At 41.8% G+C, this 22,613-nt stretch overlaps 2 protein-coding genes across 5 annotated transcripts; both read right to left on the bottom strand.

Annotated features, from left to right (window-relative positions):
• Positions 1-272: 272 nt before the first annotated feature.
• pacsin2 (protein kinase C and casein kinase substrate in neurons 2) lies at positions 273-16,255 on the bottom strand. 4 transcript variants are annotated; one of them, XM_028954118.1, is made up of 11 exons: positions 16,140-16,255; positions 10,380-10,464; positions 10,022-10,178; positions 9,588-9,823; positions 7,723-7,878; positions 7,442-7,617; positions 7,246-7,366; positions 4,651-4,766; positions 3,139-3,267; positions 1,075-1,250; positions 273-506 (listed from the first exon to the last, which is right to left on the bottom strand). In XM_028954118.1, exons 2-11 carry the CDS (start codon positions 10,434-10,436, stop codon positions 394-396), a joined length of 1,437 nt encoding a protein of 478 aa, XP_028809951.1. In that variant the 5' UTR covers positions 10,437-10,464; positions 16,140-16,255; the 3' UTR covers positions 273-393. The 4 variants fall into 4 exon arrangements, with proteins under 4 accessions (XP_028809951.1, XP_028809953.1, XP_028809952.1 ...); XM_028954120.1 differs by lacking the exon at positions 16,140-16,255 and adding an exon at positions 15,954-16,101; XM_028954119.1 differs by lacking the exon at positions 16,140-16,255 and adding an exon at positions 15,732-15,825.
• Positions 16,256-16,554: 299 nt separating this feature from the next.
• On the bottom strand, positions 16,555-22,313 carry ttll1 (tubulin tyrosine ligase-like family, member 1). The gene is made up of 10 exons (XM_028955000.1): positions 22,217-22,313; positions 21,993-22,119; positions 21,717-21,925; positions 21,442-21,622; positions 20,282-20,419; positions 20,086-20,194; positions 19,865-20,008; positions 19,400-19,486; positions 18,096-18,259; positions 16,555-17,878 (listed from the first exon to the last, which is right to left on the bottom strand). The coding sequence occupies exons 2-10, from the start codon at positions 22,103-22,105 to the stop codon at positions 17,752-17,754; spliced, it is 1,272 nt and encodes a 423-aa protein (XP_028810833.1). The 5' UTR covers positions 22,106-22,119; positions 22,217-22,313; the 3' UTR covers positions 16,555-17,751.
• Positions 22,314-22,613: the final 300 nt, after the last annotated feature.

Raw genomic sequence — 22,613 nt, 5'->3', positions numbered from 1 at the left:
GCCTGTTTCCCCACCCCCTAAGGTTTCATGTTTTCCTCTGACTGATCAGTTCAGAAAAACTGATCACTGATCAGGTTTCATTGCTGACTAACAATGACTGTCCTTGTTTTATGCTACAGCATTAATACGAATATAAATTGTGATTTGAGGTGTTTGTGCGTGTGTATTTACCTGCTCATCCTCCCTGGCTGCGTTCATGACATTTGTACATTTGTTGGATGGTTCATATGCAATGTGTTTTGTTTTAGATTATAATTTCTATTTGAAAACACCTAAATTTGTGCAACGGGCACACAGTGAACAGTCTTTTTTTTTTTTTTTCACCCACTGCCTTCAACCGTCTTTTAAATTTTCTGCATTTTCTGATGTTCTCTCCCTATGCCCTTTTAAGAGTTACTGAATTTCTTCCACGTAGTTCGCAGGGTAGAGTCCAACATGGCCATCCTTCATCCTCCCCTTGCACCAGCCCTGATCATCTTCATTTCCAATCTTGGTGAATTCATCCCCTTCAACAGATCAAAAGGCAAAGAAAACGAGGTCAACAGATTCATTGTGGCTGAACACCATTGCATCTTTCTGTAACTTCTCCACATTCAAAAACAATGTTTTAAGATAAGCCATTCATGATTAAACACATTCACTAGTTAACTGAACAAAGCACAGTCCACAGACACTGCTCCCGGGCGCCCATCATGGCTGCCCACTGCTCACTAAGGGTGATTGGTTATGTGAGGACATGTGTGCTCTGTGTGCTGTGCATCACAATGACAATCACTTCACTTTCTTTCTTTCTTTCTTTCTTTCTTTCTTTCTCATTGTGAAGCACAGCCAGAACAGCACATGGTACACACACATTAAAATGTGTCCTCTGCCTTTAACCATCCACCTTGGTGAACAGTGGGCAGCCATGAAAGGCCCCGGGGAGCAGTGTGTGGGGACATTACTTTGCTCAGTAGCACCTTGGCGGCTCTGTAATCGGCAACCTTCCTAACCTTTCTAACCCACTAGAAAGTCACTGCCCCAAATTTGCTGATGTTAACTATTTCACATATAATCAATCATAATAATATATACCTGCTTTGAAGGTCAGTTCATCCTGTTCCTGGCCTTCGTAGTCGTAGAGAGCCTTCACCGGCACAGAGATGGCAGGAGAGGACGGCTCATCCTCAAACGGGTTCCCATTTCCATTAGAGTCAGAACCAAAAGGGTTCCCCGAATCTTCATCAGACCAATCCTGGGCCTTCTCCACACTGATGTGAACCAAAGTACAACGCCGCAAATCAAATGGCACTCATCACAAAGCATCACCATTTCAATCTCTAAACCTAGCATGCCAGGAAAGAGTAGCAGGAACAAAGTAAAGAGTAAGAGGTGTAACGGCCTTTGTTGATCCACAATCCATACAGATGCCTCCCCACATGGTTCAGAGTTTAAACAGACCTGTGGCTGTTAAGGGCTTAGCTTCAGCAAATAGTCAGAAATGGAAACACTTTTCTTAATTTAACCAACTAAAACATTTTCGTTGTAGCTGTAGACAATATGGCGAGGTGATGGGAAATCTGTTACTACACAAGTTATTATATAAGTAATGAAGGTCATTTTTATCTTTATTAATATTGCTGGGCATGGTAAGAGAAAAAAAGTTCCCTCTTTGTTTTGTTCTTCAAAGGGGCAATATGGAGTAGAATAGAATAGAAAAAAAACCCATAAAAAAACGTATGTATCGAGCTCTTTACTGAAGTAAGCAAGCTAACCAGCTAGCAGCAGCCCTACCGGTCTTGTAATACTACGGTTTGGTACAAGAGGTGATTCAGTGTAGTGAATTTCTGCCCTCAGCACCACCTGAGAGGAGACGTAACGCTGCCCAAAGGGACATGGCCGGTGCTGCGGATTGAAACCGTTAACACAGTGCAACCTCGTATTTCTCATCAGCAGTACCTCAAAAAAGGCTACATTTGAATTGAAAATACAGGCGCACAGGGGAAATACTGCCCCCTAACTAAAGGAATATTTTGTCACCAGGAGGCAAAAACATCCACATTGCTCCTTCAATACATGCTTCCTGTAAAACAGAGCAAACTGTTCTGGGTCAGCCATTCTGGCAGAATTTAGGGGTTACTTTGTTAGAGCTGAGACGAGGCCACACAAACACAAAACACAACAGCTGGCAGCAGGCCACAGCGCTTTCCCATGAGCACCTGGGGCCTGCCAGCAAGTCTACTCTGCTCCCAGTAGAGAGCGACAAATACACGTCACCATGGAGCATGACAGAACATGAAACAGCGGCACAGTAAGACTCTGTATGACTGGTGAGATCCACATCCTCATCACTGTTCTGTCATCAAACCAAATGCCTCCTGTGGACCAGAATTTAGATATACATCATCTGCAAGTTCAGAGATGATGGATGAGGAGACAGCCTTGCCTGGTTTAAGAGTCTCTGGATATCAAACATCAAGATGAGAGTTAGTCAAAATCCAAATTCAGAATAAAAAGGATTCTGATAGGTCACAGCGGACACTCTGATCCAGACTTTGAACGACCAATCATGCCATGTGACATTTTCAAAAACTAGCAGTATTTTAAGAATATAATAAAAGGAGAGTTCTGATGTTCCTGCATTTCACCAAGCTTGAGATCTTCAGCACACTAAAGCATGTTCTTCTCCAGTAGCTCCTCAAGAACCAGCTTGAATTACAAACATACCATCATGGTGCAGTCTCACCTCACTTCATTTACTGGAGGCATGGAGAATATCCATAGTGGCTATGAAACCCACGATATATGTATATATTTATATACACTATGAAGCAAAGTAGTTGTTGGATTTTGCGTGAGATGATGTTTGAGATCCACAGCACAGGACAGTTGGGGTGGGGGCGGTTCTCATGCACACCAGACAGCACATCAACACACGGGCGACTCTGCAAGACAAAACCCCTTTACAGAAACTGGACACACCAAGAGTTGTGTGTTTGTTTGCGGCCATGCAGATTAACACACAGCCATTTGATGGAGAGGAGAAAAGGAGGGAGGGAGAACGGAGAGGAGGAAGGAGGTAGGATGAACAGACGAAAGGTGGACACCAAAATGCATAGATGTGGAGGAGAGCAGATCTGAACACATCTGTTCACCAACGTTTTAACTTCCTCTTTTTTGACAAAGACTGGACTGCTGTTGGCTTGTTCCTCGGGGGTTTCTTCCTCATCCTCATCATCCTCGAAGGGGTTCAAACCCACAGGCTGTGTGCTACTGGGCACAGTAAAGCTAACATGGAGAGAGACAGTATGGTCACAGACACACACACACACACACACACACACACACAGCTGCAGTGCGAGGTAACCACACCAGCTATGATGAAATCACAGGGGCAGTGACATTTCATATTAACATAAACACTCTCTGATTTACAGTAAACATGATGTAGCATATCAGAAGCGAAATTATCCAAATAAAATAAATAAATAAATACATTCAGCACCCTGAACTCTAAATCAGTGAAGAGACTCCCTTGTTGAGGAAGGTGTTAATGAAGGACAAGCCATGTCTATCCAGCCACAGTTCTCTAACATGTGCAGCGCATGAGAATCCCCACACTCGAACACAGGTTTGTTCAGACCTTCTCACAACTTTTTGCTTTACTTTTACATTCTTCACGTATAAAAATGAAATGGTAATCATGATAAAACTTGGGGTCTGAATTTTGTGGTGCAATGTAATTAATATATAGCACATAGGAAGGGTCACAAAAATTCTTCAGGTCTTCAGGATTTGTGTAATTATAAACTGTTTCTTACACATTAACCTAAAATGAACAATTCAAATGTTCTGTATAAAAGTTTAGTTTAAAGCTGTGGAGGTCTGCTGGAGCAGATGGAGTAGCTGGCTGTTTGGATTTGGGGAAGAAGGTGAGTGATGCAGAACAGGTCACATTCTTACTCTGACTTTCTTATACACACAGTTAGTCAGAGTAATAAAACAACATACAGCACATGTAGGACTATGCTTAGTAACAGTAGGAGTATTAGTACTTTAGATGAATCATGGAAAATTAATGGATTTATGTTAGAAAAAGCAGAAACGTTTCATGGGAGTACTACACTTTGCTATTTTCAATTGGACATTTAGTCCAGTGCAATGAGGGGAAAATAAAGACATTCGAGAATATTGCATATTAACACGGAATAACAGATTAAATAGAGATACATGAGTGTACATGAGTAAAAAGGTTAAAAGAAATAGTAGAGGAACAGGTTTAAACAGTAAAAGCAACACTGTCAATTGTTAATGGGAAAGGTTCGAGTACAGAGGACAGACACGCTGCACATGCATGGAGAGAAGAGGGTGCTTTGTGATGACATTTCCAATAGAACAGAGCGAAGCATTTCAAATGGTCCTTGATAAAATTAACACAATATGAGCAAATACTGACTAGAAAATAATCATTTTAAAATGTACTTTGATTCATTTCCACCTCAACTTATATTTAAAATATGTGTATTTTGGTACATTTGCATTAATCTGTACAAAGGGGTGAAACAAATTGAACCGTATTCTACTGGCAAACCTCAACTTAAGGCTCTAGTTATAGGAGCAGAAATTGGAAATGCAGTATTTGTGTAAAAGTAAATATTCATGCAGGGTTACCTGCTGGTCTTGGTGGGCTGCTCTCCCGTCTGACTAATTCCTGTCAACGTCACGCCATCACTGGGCTTCTTCCTATCTCTGCGGCTCAGGGTGCGGTTTAAATCGATGGACCACTCCTGTAACAGAAGAAATTAGCCAATCAAGCGCATGAACAATGGCATAATCGTGACTACAGAATCTCACATGTTTAACTGGACAAGCTGCAGAACATACTGTTAACAGTATTCAATCTCAATTGTAATGTTTAAAATTTTTTTTTTTTTTTTTTTAAATCAGATCAGCGTTTTCTTTTCTTTTTTTACAGCAGTGCAGTGGTGAGCCAAGCACATAAACCCACTGTGCTACATTCAACTCAAACAGCCATGCACTGACATGATGATATCAGATCAGAACAAGATGACTGGCATGAAGAACAGAACACATTTGAAAAGTATAAAAGTGATTTATAGAAAAATGTTAGCCTGACATCTGTTCATTTCATTCACAAAATTCACATTGACAGGAAGCTATTACAGAACAAGGTAATAAAAAAAAATGACTTGATGACCTCGACCTGACCCTTTCCAGGAGTTGGAATTCTGAAGTGGGTTACACAGAGTTCAGTCAGTACTCCAGCATGCTAAAAATGCTTTTAAAAAGAAGGAAAAAAATCTATACAGATTCATTTCATACCACTAGCAGGATCTTTTGTTGGGATTGGCTATATAGCAATGGCTATCCAATCAGAGATGCATTGATTGTGTTAATACGATTATATCCCAGTCATTTGATAAAGAAAAATGGTTTTCTTCAGATGATCTGATCCTCACAGGAACACAGGTGGGCGGTTACAAGTATTTATAATATTTAAAATATTTATTTCAAAATAAATCCTGCTGATTGTCCCTTTGAAGTGGCATTAAATAAAAACCTATGTTGGTCTTCACTGTGGGGGCATTACAGCATTCAGAGCTTCTCTCACCAGGATGTCCCAGTCACTGTTAGTCCATCATCCTGTCTTGTGCAAAAACCTGCACTGTTAAATTAGGTGGAAAAAGCAACATTCTTTGGGCAATGTTCTTCAGACGTCACTCACGAACCATCTGCAGGAAGAGCTGGAAAAACAAGACACACCCATGGTATCCCCACCTCACATGTTACAAAGTTACCTTGATGGTGAGAGATGTTTTAGTGGCACATGGGGCAGCTACACAATATTAATCAGGTGGTCATAATGTTCTGGCTGACTGGTGGCTGATTTATTTCGAGGTGCCTCAACAGAACAAGATTCCCACTCTCACAGAGTCACACACACATGCACAGACTGTGCCAGACGGAGCTGCTGTGGCGGTAGGTTTTCATGCAGAACTCACAAATTTGGACCATCTCTTACGAAGGTGCACAAGGGAGCGGTCCACACCCTGTCAAAATCAACGTGAGCAGCAGAAAGAATTTGGTGTGCTTGTATATGAAATATGGCTTGACGTGTAACATCAGGACCTGTCTTAATGTTAATTTCATGTATACTTAATAACAAGAATAAAGAATATACTCTCAAAAAAAACAGTAAATAGAGCTCGTGTCCTGTCCTGGCTACATGGTACTGACAGTAGATGGTGATAATTGTGTGCAGGGTCTGTGAATTTAAAATGGAAAAAAAAAAAAAAAAAAAAAAAGCTTTCAGATGGTTCTACTCATATTTGGCCAGCTGACCCATTTTCATGTACTTAACAGTGCTTTGGTGTATTTTTGTGAATAGATTTTGATAGTGTTGGGACAAATGACTTGTGTTTCCTCAGTCTATGGTAAGGACACACATTTTGCAGTGTTATTGCAGTCTGCTTTAGTGAAGTTGCACTTCCACAAAAGGTCACAAACTGAGTGCACAGGATTGAAATCACTGCCATGTTGGTTTGGTTTTGCAGGTATTCCTGGTTGTTTCATTAAAAAATGAATTAAGAAATGCCTGATTCTCGTTTTCCATTCCTACTGCATTTCTTTTGCTGGAATGTGCATGGCTCTATAAATCAGACTTCAGTGTTGTGGGATCTTATAGAGTCCAGTGCGACCTCAGCGAAATTCAGCAACACATAATTTATGCAAACATTGTCCTTGTGCCCTCCTTATGTCAGAAGTGACTGCTCAGCACTTACTGCTCATTTCCTGTTGGGTGAGAGGGGAAAACAGGGACTTTTTCCTGATCTGAGCATCAGATCATTTTTAAATATTCAAGCTGTTTTGGGAAATGCATGGCATCTCGTTTTAACTTTGATCCTTCCTTAGATACTGGAGAAATGTGCAGCTCATTCAGCCCCTTTAAATATTTCTATAATGTGGTCTGGCAGGAAAGAAAAAAAAAAAAAAAAAAAGACACCTGCTGCGAAAGGAAGATAATGGCATTAGTTTCGGGCTCTAGTGACTGTGTGTACACTATGAATGCCTGGATGCGCACATGTTGTGTGATTATCTAATAAAACACGAAAGACGGGTTCTCTGGCTGGCACATAGGACCTGGATTATGTTCCAGCCCAGGAAGATGCGAAACAGAAAAACATACAAAAAGGGGTTCCAAAAACGACAATTTGTGATTCTTCACAGTGACATTGAGATCTATACCTCAAACTGCGGCCAATTCATGTGCATTCCTGGGCCGTGAGTCATACGGAACCATTTCAGGTCCTCCTCGACATCAGCATTTTGGATGACATCCTCCAGGTCACGGTAGACTGACTGGAACCTGGAGTAACGCATACATTCAGTTCTCAGTAGAACATGGAAGCGTCACTGTTCTGGGGAGAGGAACTTGTCTCACTTGTGACTGGTGGAGAGGTCAAGGTGTTTCTTCACATCAACCAGCACCTCTTTAAAGAAGCTGATACGTTTGGCCTCAAACTGCTGCCACTGTTCAAACACATGCTCCATGTTCTCCATGTACTGAGGGGTCACCTTCTCCAGCTCGTCCAAGGACTTCACATAGCGGTCCTTAGTCTGGAACAAAACAAGAATGTGTGCTGCAAGGAAACTGACAGTCATCTGAATCAAGCAATGACAGATGCTTCTGACTGGGCGTGGGGACACATTCAAGTCACACACCTTCTGCACTTCCTGCTGACACTTCTCCACTTTGTCCTGCAGTTTTTTCTGGGCCTCTGGGTTGGCATTGTTCTCCATCTTGCTGCTGTTTTCCCTGCTGGTGGCCAGCTTCTCCTCTTTACATGCAGCGTGGTATGCCTTCTTCATCAGGTCCACCTGCATAGGACAGAGTCACGTTTTCGCAGTCACTGGTTATACTTAACACCTCAAACATACACTACTGTTCTAAAGTGAAAAATGGAATACGCTAGATACTGTACTCATGTGAGTTTGGCCAGTTTTATTTCTTCTGAAAAAGGTTTTGTGATAATGAATGAAGTTTGATAGCCTTTTGCTAATGAGCACAGCACTGGAGCTCAAGACGAATTGTTGTTGATGAAGTTCCTCTCTATTCATTCCTTAAACAGATTACACAGCACCGGGGAACAGCGTCTGGGGACTGCAAAGCTAGTTATAAATTTGAGTATAAAAACAAATATTTCCTGGACACACACAATTATTTGTTCTTCTCTTGGATAAATAGAATGGCAAAACTGCAAACAGGTAAGAAAAAGTACCACATGGTGTTACATTCCCAAATTCATATGCAGAACACGGTAGGGATGGTGCCAAAGCACATCACTGACTGACCTAATTCACATTTAAATATGTATAAAATTTTCCTTTTAAAATCACCACCCCTGCTCAGGAATCTGCAACATCCCTGACCAGTGCATCCCAAAAAATTGTGGAAAAAATGGAGTTTGACACTGACATCCAAACCCTTTTCACTGAGGATGTGAGTGTTCACCGCACATATAGGAGGCACAGACAGTGCACGAAGGCACTTTTATGCAAAATACACGAACACAAAGCAAAATACTAACAGGAAGGTCAAACTGTCTGGTAAACAGACACACAATAATGCATGCTGGAAAAAGTATAGGTGTTCCGGAACCCTGGTAGGGGGCCAACGTATCAGCAATAAACATTCCAGACTCAGCATGGCATCTCTCAGCTGATCCGGTTCCCTGTAGGGCCACAGAACAAATCAAGGCTTGCAAAGAAATGTCCAGGTCGAGGGTTCCTTGACTACAGTGAGCTATCAGCGAGCATGATGAAATGACTTGTTGACACAGTCCCTGCACTCAGGCTAACCTTGACAGCACACAGCAGATAGAGAACAGAAAATGGCAACCAGTAGCAAGTATCATCCAGTGTCCAATCTCCAATACGATTAGAATTTTTTATTTTTTTTTACTGGCCCTTGTGCTTGTTCTAAAACAAGCCCAAAGTTGCTTAATAATGAAATAATCTGGCAATGTTGGCAGATTTAGTCATCACTTTGCTGGTATTGATTAATTAACACCTTTGCTAGTAATCACATGATTTACAGTGATGCCTGATTCAGATTATAACATTAGCACAGGCATACAACACAAGGACAATAAACCTATTATTATAGATACAACAGACACCCTGTGCATGAATTAAGCCTAGTCCTGGACTAAAAGCAGTTTTGAATGGAGAGGTTCTCTTTTAGTCTAGGACTAGTCTTAATTCATGCACACAAAAAAAACAGACCCCTTATGTGCATCAAAAAAAATGTTGAACCATGCCTGCCATGTTAGAACACAAATGTGGTTTCTTACCCAGTCTAGTATCATATTTCGGCTCATTAAAATGAGAAAGTCTAAGTGCTACCCTTGAACAGATAATCAAGATAATTGAATATAGGCCTAGATATTACATTATCCTCTAGTGGTTTCTGAAAGCTTGTCTCTGAGTGCATTAAATGGACACTACAAATAATTATGAAAATGCAGATTATTTATTACTGCCTCAAAAATGTAAAACAAGGCCATTAATAATCAATGTTGTTGTACCTCTTTGAGTTTTTTGGCCCATGGTTTTTGGGCCTTGCGGAAGCCATCGTCTGACTCTTTGGTTTCTTTGAAGCCACCGATCATCTGTTTGTGGTAGGCATCTTTTTGCCAGTTTTTGACCTTTTCAAAGTCCTCTCCCATGAGTGCTGATTTCACGTCCATGTGCAGGTCACTGACCTTCTCTGCTTCGGACATCAGAGCGAGCCAACCCTGCTCTAGGGTTCCGTACTGAGGGCCTATGAAGCCACAAGATGACCAGATCAGAAAAAGGCCAAATTCCCATAATGACAAATGAAAAAGGAAGAGGAAAATGCAACAGTTATCTCATTTAAACATCTCATGAAGGCATGACCTTAATCTTGAGATGCACTCCACAAAACAGTAAATAATAAAGTCCGTTGTGTACCCATGATAAGTGGATTTCTCTGAAATACCTTTATCGGTGAGCTGTCTCCAGCGCTTGGCCCAGTCTGTGAGCTGCTGGGCGTAGGCCTTCTCGATGCGTGCCCGCTCGTGGATACAGCTCATCAGGTCATTGCACAGCTTATTCCCATCGTCCACGCGCTTCACGGTGCGCTTGTAGTTCCCCAACTGACAGGGCAGATACGCAAAAGCATCAGCAGCTTGTCGTACACGACTGTGTGATCGGTGCTTAACTCGTCAATGGAGTGAAAAATTAACAATCAGGAGAGTCTGTAGTTTACAGAAGTGTGAGCTTTACAGACAATCAATACTCTAATATGCCAACTAACTAGGGTGTGATGAACAGTGGTCACGTGCTTGTAAATTCACCTCCCAAAAGCTGTCGCTGCTGACATCAGTTAGGGAATCACTGTATGTGCTGGACATGGTGAATTCCGTCTCCACCCAGTGGTCTCTGTAAGAGAACAATTAAAAACAAATTCAATACATAATACAATAATAGATCATCAGTAATGGAGATTAAATTAGTTCATCCTCAGTATGCCACCAATAATCCCGACGAAAAATATTGCATCATACCCACAAACAACTGTTGACAATATAAATGTGCGTGAGTGTGTGTGTGACTTCTCACTGTAGTGTCAGACCTGGCGCCGTGGTGCAGAACATGACCCGCCCTGCCTGTTACATTTGGCTTACAAGAGTGGAAAAGTAGCCACATCTAACAATAGCCACAACCTGTCCGCCTGTAGCCTGTTCTCTGCGAGGGTGAAGAAGAACTTTTTTTTTTTCTTCTATGGGAAGTGATGAAAATTCCTGCCATTCTTCCAGTCACACTGACCCCTGCACCGGCTCCCTAATGCAGTTTTATCCCCAGGGCTGCTGGGCTAACTTTACAAAGCATGGGGCTTACGCAGGGAACTCATACTTTCCATGATTTAATTCTTCAAACAATGGACACACACACACACACAAGCTCCTCAGACAAACATGCACAGTCCAGGAAGGGTAGAATGAATCGGTCACACTTAGCTGCGCATATGGTGTAAAGCAGCTTTTCTACAGCTATGATCAAGTTGGACACACACACACAATACATGCACATAAAAATTTTCAAAACACCAGCAAATATATTATGCGCTCAGGACTCCCAGGTATAAAGACTAAATGAGACCCATGGTTTTCTGTGACATCACGTCCCTCTGCAGATGTGAACCAACAGGCATTTAAAATTAATCATGGGAAATCTAAGATGGAAAGACCCAGACGAAAATCTCAGAAGCACCACAACACAAACAACCGTGCAAAAGACAGAATATGTGTGTGTAGCGGGGACCATAATGAGCATAGAAACATTATATTTTGCAAAAACAGGGAGACTACACTGGTCCATTAAAAAAAAAAAAAAAAAAAAAAACATTAATTATAAAAAAATGTGACAGTTTGATGTTTAGGTTTAGGATTAAAAACAATCATGTTATATTAATGTGCTCTTACACATATTGCATTCATGCTAAACTAAGATCTGGATGATCTTACACTATACAGGTCTTTTCCTGCTTCTGTATACTGTGTGTGTGTGTGTGTGTGTGTGTGTGTAGCATAGAAAATTCACATAGAAAAATAATGTAAACAAAACTAAAATGTTTCATCTTTAGGCTCTTCCAGAAAGACATTACGGTCTTCAGTAAGACGTTACGATTAGACCGTATCAGACTTCTGATACAACTTGAACTCTCACACACACAAATTCTGCAAACGCACCACAGAGAGGTCATTATGGGTAACTTCCAACCCCAACAAGGGTGGTATTCACCACAGCCTGGCAAACGCCACTATAGTGATTTTATGGCAAACACACACACAAAATTGGGACTTGAACTCCACATCATCTGGCATATTCATCCAGCTGAAGCTAGAGAGTAAATAACGTCCTATGCTTTTAACCCATCACCCTTAATGAGCAGTGGGCAGCCATCAAAGGTGCCCGGGGAGCAGTGTGTGGGGACGGTGCTTTGCTCAGTGGCACCTTGGGATTCGAACCGGCAACTTTCTGATTACAGCACTTCCTTAACCACTAGGCCACCACTGCCCACTACACCCTCACAAAGCAGAATCCAAGCGTCCTGTTCAGACTACATACTTCACTGCACAGCACGGCACAATCTCAACACATCCTGGTTCAGACCAGTGAAACCGAGGGGGTGTTACGCAATAAACCCCCTATCACACACTACTTCCATATACAAAACACGTTTCCATGACAGCACACTGCTGTTGTCTGGAACCCTCCGGGCTCAACAGTTGTTGCCTCGGAAACATCAGAACACAGAACACCTGGAAACTGGTGTAACTGGGGAAAATAAAGGCTTTTTTATTCCCATGTTGCATTGTGGAATTACAAAATGCTTCTTTCTGATTAGCTGACTAGATGGCATTAACCCATTACTGTGTGAACCCTCAAACCCTAGAAATGTACGTCGTAACCATATCATTACAACAGAAACCACAGATACGGAGGGGTCTGCACGATAAATAAGATAACCATTTACTACTTTATTCTGGTCCATATTAAAGTATTATTGGCAACAGAACACAAGACAAGAAAGGAGCTGAAATTCCCATCCTATCAGCTGATTAAAGTGAGCAGAGGACTTCATTTAACCCCACACTCAACAAACTGCAACCGACTGTCCTCTGAACCCACCCTTCTGCTCTTTAACTCCACTGAAATTCATCTGCTGTACAGTGAGTAAACACAAGTGTGTACAGATGGGAGGACTTCGGAGGAGAGGGTGGGGCTTAAAAGAAGAAGACCAGAAGAAGTCTCAAAAAAACAGGCTGATGGCCAGTGACTAATAAGAAGATGGTACAGGGAGAATAGTAAAAGCAGGACGACAGGAGGAAGTGGTGTAAGCGCTGGTCATAATGGTTGGAGAAGCAAAGAGTGGAACAGGCAACAACGTGAAATCCATTCACAATCACAAAAAAAAAAAAAAAAGCAGCACTAATTTCATACATCTTAGCACAGACCAACTTGGATACAGTGGAAGATGCCACAAGATGAACACACAGCACAAACCACCAGCAATGCAAATTAAATGCAGAGTTATGAAAATGAGGCAAAAATGACTGCCCTCCCATTCCCACTGAAAAGAATATAATACAAAAGGCACAATGCATGAGGTCATAGACTGGTCCGAGACGTGTTTATTTCTGCCCATCCCCATGTATTTTACTGACTGCACGTTTCAGCCTGATACTGCTGCTATTATAATAATGTGTTGCTTTAAAAACAAATGTAAAAAATTGAATAGAGACAAGCACTTTGGAAGCACAGTAAAACACTGCAAGGCTGTTTCAATCACAGTTTATGTAGACTTAAATTAAATATTACACTGAATATTAAGCTCACTGCCTCTGAAAAAGACCGTAGTCCATCAGCTCCACAAACCTGTAAACTTCAGAATGTGAAGTTATGTAGTGCTAAGACGTGGCTGGACGAGTAATACGTTGCCTGAGGTGATAAACAGCCGGTGCTTCACATTATGAAGGAGCTCCCGGGCTTCTAATCCTCTTTTCATTCACCACTTCCTGTCAGTTTTGAGCTAAGAGTGTGTGGAATTGGCTGAGAGAGGTCATTCATTTTGACTTTTGCCATTTTTAACAAACAGGACATTAAGAAGGAAGAAGGAATTTACATAATTACCTACATTGGGATCAATTTAGTGTCACATGTTTGGAGCCAGAAGTATTTCCTTTGTAAGAACTGAGGAACTCTTAATGTTGGAGAAAAGGGCTGGAGGCAAGGGCTGTAAAATCCATATTGCGATATAAATTGAACCTTAGAAGGTAGACAGAATATAATTTCATCTCTAAACTTACAATTAACTTTTAAGTGTAACATGTCCATAGCAAAGGGACTACAGAAGGAAGTTGTATAATAAACTTTTTACACATTTCAAAGTAGCGTAAAAGTAGAATATCTATTAAGCAAATCTGCAATTATAGAAAAAAATCTGATAACATTTGAACATCTCTCCCATAAAGGTCTTGACCTCAGTAAAGTTAGCAGTCAGTCCTGTACTTGACAGACATTCACAGAACGCCGTTGGCCAAAGTTTGTCGGCTGCAGCAATTCAAAAATCAATGTGTGTCCGTGTAAGTTCACAGACATACATGACTTTGTCAAAGTGGAGATTTCTAGAAAATACAGCAAAGATCTGTGAATGTCTGTGGAATACAGAACTCACTGCTAACTTTACTCAGGTCAGATTAATCATGTTTAACAAGCGGCTCTCATCCATTTTCCTGAAATAATTAATCATGCCACAAGTAGGCGTGGTTTTGTGCATGTGATGCGTATATTTCTGTGGTAGGCCGATATAATCAAAATCTCTCCCATTGGCCATAACGTGCCGTTTATATCGCACGGTACTACTGGAGGCTGTTAAAATCTTTGAAGACTGGAAAGATGTAGAGGGTTTCCATCTAATAGCAGCTGTGTCTGTACTGGACCTATCAGTTTATTCTACTAACAAAGGTCAGAATCAGCCAGCATCAGTCACCGTGTGTCGCTCTGTTGACGTGGTTATTGAACGACTGGGAATGAACTTTCCATGCAGCTGACGAGCTGGGCCTGAGCTGTAATCAGCATTCTCTCATGGACCTTTCCAAATTCCATTCGAACCCCTCCACGGCAGGCAGGAGGCACAGCCCAATATACACATGGACTTCCCAAGACCAGGAATTTGTACCGTAAGCGGCGTGCCATGCATGGCTACAGTACAGGCCCGATTGGTGGTTAAATATTGTCTAGAATATTATGGATATTTGTAGTGTAGAGCTTGGGTATTAATAAACGTAGGCGTCGAATATATATTTGATTACATAGCATTAATAAGTGTTGCCATGACAACATGACAAAAAGTTGTGAAGTACAACTTTTTTGTGGAATTGTGTCAGCGGCAGCTTGTTTCCGGAGCAGCCCTAGTCCTTATTGCCATGGATACAGGCAAAAAAACACAGAGGAGAACTCTTTGGAAATTTACTGAAAAGTAGCGTCTTCTAAAACCTGGACAAAGCCTAAGGTGAGACGCACGGCCGTAGACAGAGATGGAAAACGTCTAAAGATCAAGGTAAGATGTGCAGGAATGATTAGTGGTGATATTATCCTAGGCTCTGAAAGCAATAATGCTGCAAAGATGGACAAAAACAATACATTTGAAAAAATCCTCGCATTCGCATTGTTTTTATGTGATTTCGAATAAAGAAATACTATGTGAACATCAATCCCCAACTTCTACACAAAATAAATTACTCATGCAAACGTGGGATTGTCTCCTGTCGTTTTGTAAAGGATTTACCTCGAGATAAAACATTTAAAGAATTCATGTGCTAATACGTTTCCTCCATGTGATTTGCAACCAATTCCAATAGTTCTTCATAATGAAAGGTAAGGAGGAGTGAGTGACCTTTGACATTCTCAGCCACCAAAAGAGCCCAGAGAACAGAGGGCAATCGATCAGCAGGCCAACTTTTAATCCGGAATGCAGACATCGACTGACATCATTATTATCATTATTAACTGCGTTGCTTTTCGTGACATCGCTACCATGTGACTGCATTACCGCTTTGTTCAGAGGCACACAAACAGAAAAAAGCAGCACATCGATTTTACTGAAAACAGAAATCAACACTTTCCTATCGAACAACTCTGACCTTTGAACTTGAACCGCTCGGTTTGTGTCGGGGAAAATTACGCAGTAGTCGACAAAACAGATGGACCAGCAGGCACGTCAGCCCTGATCCAGCACAAGCTCTGGATTTAGAGAAAGCGGGGTCCAGTCACAGCACGCCCCCCTGGACGTAGAAAGTACTCGTTCTTCCCCGTACAGGCATACAACGAGTTCAGGTGCCCGGACAGCGCCGTTACGGACCTACCGCAGCCCGGAACGGGAAGCTTCCTGGCCGTCAGCGTCCGATACACGTCTGTAATATTTATGAGGCTGTAGACTTCAGATGGCGGTTATCCGCACGCCCGTCATGAACCACATCATCTCACCAGAAACCAACGACAAGCGACAGTTCCCGTAGATCGACCCACACGGTCACGACCTGTCGCCTTACCTCCCGGGCCGAGTCCAAACGAGACAGCGGGCGAATTCTTAACGGAATTCGGCTCTCTGCTCTCTTCTCCTTTCTGAGCAGCAAGGCGCGCCTCTCTGACGTCACATCCGCCCTCCCGCACCCGCGTCAGCACACTAAATATGGCTTTTTCGGCAAAATCTAAATCTGCCTTCATAAATTAACTATTTCATAGTTGCTCATTTAATAAATAATTGAAATCAATAAAAGTAATGCACATCATTATAACCTCAAATTATAAACGTCATTACAATCCAAACGTTATGATTTTCTCACCAGAGCAGTCAGTAGTTTTTATACAGTTTTATTCCCACTCTGCTTCTGAAATGCTTTTGCGGTAACACTGCAAAATTATACACACGTCAAACATTCACATAACCAAACATTTCATAATGCCAAGTATTTATTTTCATAATATACATCATTTACAAGATATAAGCTATTTAAATAAAGTAGAAAAAGTATATATTGGACTGGAAGATCACCTCAGTTATGCACACTGTAGTAAAAGCATAAATCACTGTTAACAATACCAGTATCTGTAACAGTGTTACACATAAAAAGAAGACTTTTAGAAAGTTATTCTTAGAGACACCTCAGCCTGTGGTAACAGATGTCTTAGCAAAGTCAGCACCAACAGTACAGAGTGGATAAAATTCCACTGTCCTCAGCCACACAAAAAGCCATGTGCAACCATGTGCATCCAGCGTCTGAAACAAGGAGAGGCGTGGTCCTGGCTCCAGTTGTCTGGGACCTCTAACGTGCAGCTCGCAGTTAGAAATCAAACCCAAGGTCACTAAAGGGAACAATGAGCGGAGCCATGCTGGGCTGGGTCAGCATAGAAACTGCAATAAAGCTGACGCTCAGAATCAAATTATTTTCCCCTGGAGCACAGCAAGACTCAGAAAATCAGAAAATGTTTATGTGGACAGATTTAAATTATATTTATCATCAACATCATTCGTTTGGTGCTGAGGGCTCTAAAACTAAACTTCAATTTTAACACGTAATACTCCAAAAAACTAAGCCCCACACATACTGAAGGCAACGGATGGGCGACCGGTCAAAGAGAAAGGTCAAAAAATTCCTGTTAGGAATCAGAGTAAAAATATACATTTTTTTAAAACTGCTCAGCTCAACCTCCAGACTGGCAATGGTGATTATAGACTCTCTGTGGTGGAACAGAGGAAAAAGTTCCGGCATGTCGCCATTCAGTATGAAAGATCTTCATTCTGTAGACTGCTGAACTACAGGAGGATGAACCTTCCTGCATTTTCTGCTTCAAAATAGTCAGTTGGGGCAAGGAGGGAGGAAAGGAGAAAAAAAAAAAAAAAAACCTCACACGCTCCCACCAGTTTTACTCTCTATCTTCCACCTGATCAGTTCGTGAGTTTGAACTGTGCTGTTAAAAATGAACCATGCTTCTCTCGGTCAGTCAGTCCTCACGCTGAAAGTGTCTCTTCCCCTCCTGCATCGCAGGCATCTTAAGAATCATGCAAACTATGTGTGTGTGTGATCACTCTGTCCAGTGATCTTGTAACAGTCCGCGTGGTCCAATTTTCCTCCTCCTCTCCCCAACTGACACACTGCCACCTCACTTCCAGGTGGCTGGCGTAGGGCGGACACTGCTGGACCTACTGCCCTTTGACCCCAAGGAGTGGCCCGAACGACTACGAAGATCACGTTCCGCATTCTCACTCACAGCTTGTTCCTCATCATATCTGTCAGAAACACAGCAAGGGACATTAAGAGGGTGGAAGAAAATGGACAAAATAAACACTGTTATCATCCACAGTAGTGAAGCTTCATATATGTTTCTGTCTGCATGACGTGAGGATCTTTTTTCGATAATTCAGGGAAGCGTGAATTTTTACAGTAGAAACATCATGTTGAGCAACACGACTACCTGCAAAATGATGAGTGAAATGCAGAACTCACAGGACTACGTAATTCCCCAGCGCCTCTTTCGGTGGGCTGCGGTTCCAACGGGAATCTGGGATCTCGGCATTGGGGGTGACAATATTAAGAGTGTCATTGATCAAATTGTACTTAAGGATGCGGTCATTTGCCGTACTGGATGTAAGTGATGGAGATGCATTTACCTGAGAAACAAAGAAATTCAGGAATCAGGTGTTACCATAAACTGAGAGTGTACAGATGAACACAATGTCACACAATGTCCAAGCATTTACATTTACAGTATTTATCAGACGCCCTTATCCAGAACAAATCAGTAGTCACAGGGACCACCCCCCTGGAGCAACTTAGGGTTAAGTGTCTTGCTCAGGGACACGATGGTAGTAAGTGGGATTTGAACCTGGGTCTTCTGGTTCATAGACAAGTGTGTTACCCACTAGGCTTCTACCACCCTGCATACCAGTGTTCTGTTATAACCTCAGGTGCATTATTTCTCTGAGATTTTCTTTAAACAACCTATATGCTTCAACAGAGGTTTTGTTACATTTTCAATTCTATGTATATCACCCATTCTTGAGATTTGGGAAAAACATGTTGGGCCAGAAAACACACTTGTCCTAAATGCATTGCATAAATAAATTCCTGTTCTTTCTGAATGCAAGTATAATTGTACTTTTGTATTGATTATTGTATTAAAATATAGTTTAATATAGGCTTTTTTCTGTCCAAGGTTTGTGTCAAGGACAAAACAGTTCTTAGAGGACAATAAAAGCAGACCAAAAGCATCTGTCAAATAGATGGCTGTTAATTCAATCATGCTTTATGTTATACTTTTCCCAGCATAACTGAAGACTAAAATTTAAAATCAGAGCAAAACAAGCCTTAGCAGCTATTCTTAAGAATGATTAACACATATTTTAGTAAAATGAAGAAATGTAGGGAATCTCTTGGTGGGGCTGCTTGTATGTAATCAGCACTAACCTGAAGCAGACGCAGGAATGACAGACACAGAGAATTCATTACATATTAACTACAGGCTGGGATTGTTACAGAACGTACAGCCTTGTGACTAATGACCTCCACTTAAAGTTTTGTAACACACACACACACACACTTCACCCTCTTCCTAAATTCTTGAAAATAACCCCTTAGGCAAAAATCTCAGTTGCATGAGGTAAATACAGACACATTCATTCTCTCTCCTTGTTCCTGTATTCTGAAGTTTCGCTTGTGAACCTAAACTATCGTTTAAATTGTGTGTGCCGCCAAAGTGAAAAACACAGAGTAGGTGTGTGTGTGTGTCTGAATGTGTAACAGAAACTTACTTCAATAAGCCAGGGTTTCAGTTTGTCGTCAATAATGATGTCATATCCATAGCATTCAAAGCAATGCTTATCATTATTCATTACTGGCTGAAAGAAAGAGAGAGCAGTGACTGAGTGAGAGGTCTTAATGAAAATCCTTTTCTCATCCAGAACTATCAGATTTATAAGTAACTGTGTGTGTGTGTGTGTGTGTGTGTGTGTGTGCAGACTGAAACCGACTGTATGTACAGGGGTTCGAAGTTATAACAACAGCAGCAGTCATATTCCATATCAACACATGGTGCGCATTGAGGTGTCAGTTAAAGAGCCAGTTTGACCTATGATCCTTTTTTTTGAGAAATAGGAGGGGCTCAACTCTAATACAGCCACTAGAGGGCATCAGTGACATTCTGGCATGTGAACCCTTTTATGAATTCTGATGAGTTGCTGATGTGTATATGTTGTATGGGTGTGTATTTCACTCACTGCCACAGCCTTAAGAGACTGGACCATAATCCAGTGGATCTGGTCAAAAAGCCTGCTGGTCACTTCCTTTCCCCGGGTGCTCTCCAGATAGAGGCGGAGGTTACTGACCGTCCACTTCCCTCCATGAACGTGATTGTAGTCGTCCTTCAAACATCAAACCAGTTACTCCCAAACCAAGTAGACAAAGCTGCATACAGAATGACTGAAATCAACATCGTTACCCCATGTTTCTGAATGGCCACGTTGGTCAGGTGGACAAACATGTTGTTCAGTTCACTGGTGCTGGGGGTGTACTTCACCGTACAGAACCTGCAGAACCCCAGTTTATATCTGCACATAAACCCATAGATATTGAAAGGTGGTCCATTAAGGGGGAAAATGACCCATGAAATTGGTCCATAGTTCAACTTTACTCACAAGTAACACTTGAGTGGCCGGTAGGTGGTGACAAGGACATAAAGACGCAAGTCAAACTTTTTCCCACCAATTAGAAGAGGGTTATCAATGTACAGAGAGATGACATATGCCTCTTTTCCACTTGCGGCAGTGAGAAATCTAAAGGAAACGATGTGCATATTATATTGTGGACATCACAATCTCAATGAGCTCACTGTAATATTATATATATATATATACACACACACACACACACAGAGAGAAAACTACAAGTATATGTATTTTACACTGGCGGATTATAACCAGCAATCAATTAAACGTCCCCTATAATGAAAATTTCACAATTTATTTTCGGATCTGGAATTTGTCCCCTTATGTCGTCAAAGGTTATCTCCCGTTTCTCCCCCCATAGCATTTCCCATCCCTCCTCTAAAACATTATCTACACCAACCGTCATGGCTTCCAAACATGCAAAGCATTGCAGTTGCTCAGTGTTTGGGTGTAAAAATAAGCACAAATGTTTTTCTTTTGTTCAGTCATGCGAGCCAGTGGGTTAATTTTATTTTTATCTGGAGAAATGCTGACACGACTTCCAGTCTGCACCAAACATTGTGTTCGGTGAACGGTGTTGATGATGTCATTTCCGCAAATGCCCGTTTTCCAGGGGAAATCTCATTGTGGGAGTGCATAAAGTGTCTGTAACACAGCTGAATATTGGAAAGAGACTTGGGATACAGTATTAGGGGACCTATAACACTCATCAGCTGATCAAAGGTTTAAGACCCAAAACATAGCGAAAAGTGTCAAAAAAGGACTAATTAGTCAGTAGCCCCATGCAATTGTTCTTTTTTTTTATTTTAAACATCTACTTACAAGCTGGCTACAATCCACCAGCATGGACTAGAACACAGTAACACTGATTAGATGGTACTGAACTCCAGAATAAACTTGGAGCTCATTCCTAGAAGAGCACAATGCAAATCCCATGCAAACAGCCAGAAGCAGGTGACTGGAAAAGAGCACACTGTCCCAAGTGTGTATTTTTTTACAGTGTTGCACTGTAAAAATAATGTACTAGTTACTCCATTGGATAAATTAGTAGAAACCGACATTTTAATCATTGAACTTTATCTGTATTCATTGTCTATAGCTGTATACTGGCTCATTTTAACACAACTTACGTGGATGTTCGGCTTTCCCGGGACCACTTTTTAATCTGTGACAGCTTGTTGATGAGGAAGATGCCTTTCCCCTGTGCCTTTCCACAAGGCTTCATAATCCAAGTGCTGGACGGACTTTTACGGAATTCTTCTACAAACAGATTATAATCTGCAGGAAGCATGAACGTGACGGGCACAAAGTCTGGAGTAGGGGCAGGAGACAACAGAGAGCACATAAAGAGAGTATGGAGGAAAGGAAACAAATAACTTGGGGTTATCACATCCGTGTTACCCACCCAGATAAAGATATTTCCCATTCTCATCTTTCTCTGCCAGCGGACCACCCTCCTTCTCCAGCTCCTTCCGATAGCGCTTGATGTTCTTGATCATGAGGTCTTTCCTGGTCAGCTCATAGTGGTTGGGGAAGTGGTTGACCATCTGGTCATCAGAGAGACGATAACCCGTATCCACACTGAAAACATTTCTGATGGTCTGGATGCTCATCCTACAGTGATCGAAACAACCAATAAGACCCAATTAAAAGCCAAAAGACCTTCCTCATCAATACACACCAGTAGAAGTTCCAGTCTTCTTTCTCTGCTACTTGGATCCATCCCCTCTTCTCAAAGTTGTTGATGAGCACAGATTTCTCAATGTCTGTAACCCACTTCACCTTCCCGGCCATGGCACCGCCCCTGGCTGGAAAACACCCCCCACCACCAGCTTAGCTGCATGACATGACAATGAAAACAGACATGAGACCGACAGCACCGCGACAGGAGGGTCCCTGCCCTACCTGCTGCAGCCGGGCGTCCCGCTCATCAACTCGGCTTGCTTTCACGCAGAAACCGCCAGCTGCAGAGATTTACCGACCCCCTTACTCAGCCGGCAACAGTACACTTCCGGGTCAATCACCTAGCAACCAGGGACGCGCTGTGTTCCCTTTCCTCCCCGAAAAAGGAGAGACCAGAAGTAAATATGTTCATTAAACACAGTGTCGACATTTAGAGAAATAGACATCTCTCTAAAATTGACGTAAAAGTCAGACGATGTGTAAATTGTTTTATTTAATAATTGATCTGCTTCGTCACCTATTCGGCGTTCACTGCCGTTTTGTCCAATCGGATGCTCCGAATTCAGCACGTGACTTTCTTTTAACGGAGGAAAGTCACTAATACAATCTGGAGGGAACA

This window comes from Denticeps clupeoides, chromosome 15, assembly GCF_900700375.1.
Source record: "Denticeps clupeoides chromosome 15, fDenClu1.1, whole genome shotgun sequence".
Lineage (NCBI taxonomy): Eukaryota > Metazoa > Chordata > Actinopteri > Clupeiformes > Denticipitidae > Denticeps > Denticeps clupeoides.
Note: the sequence above shows the minus strand (reverse complement) of the source record. Positions and strands in the feature narration are given on the sequence as shown.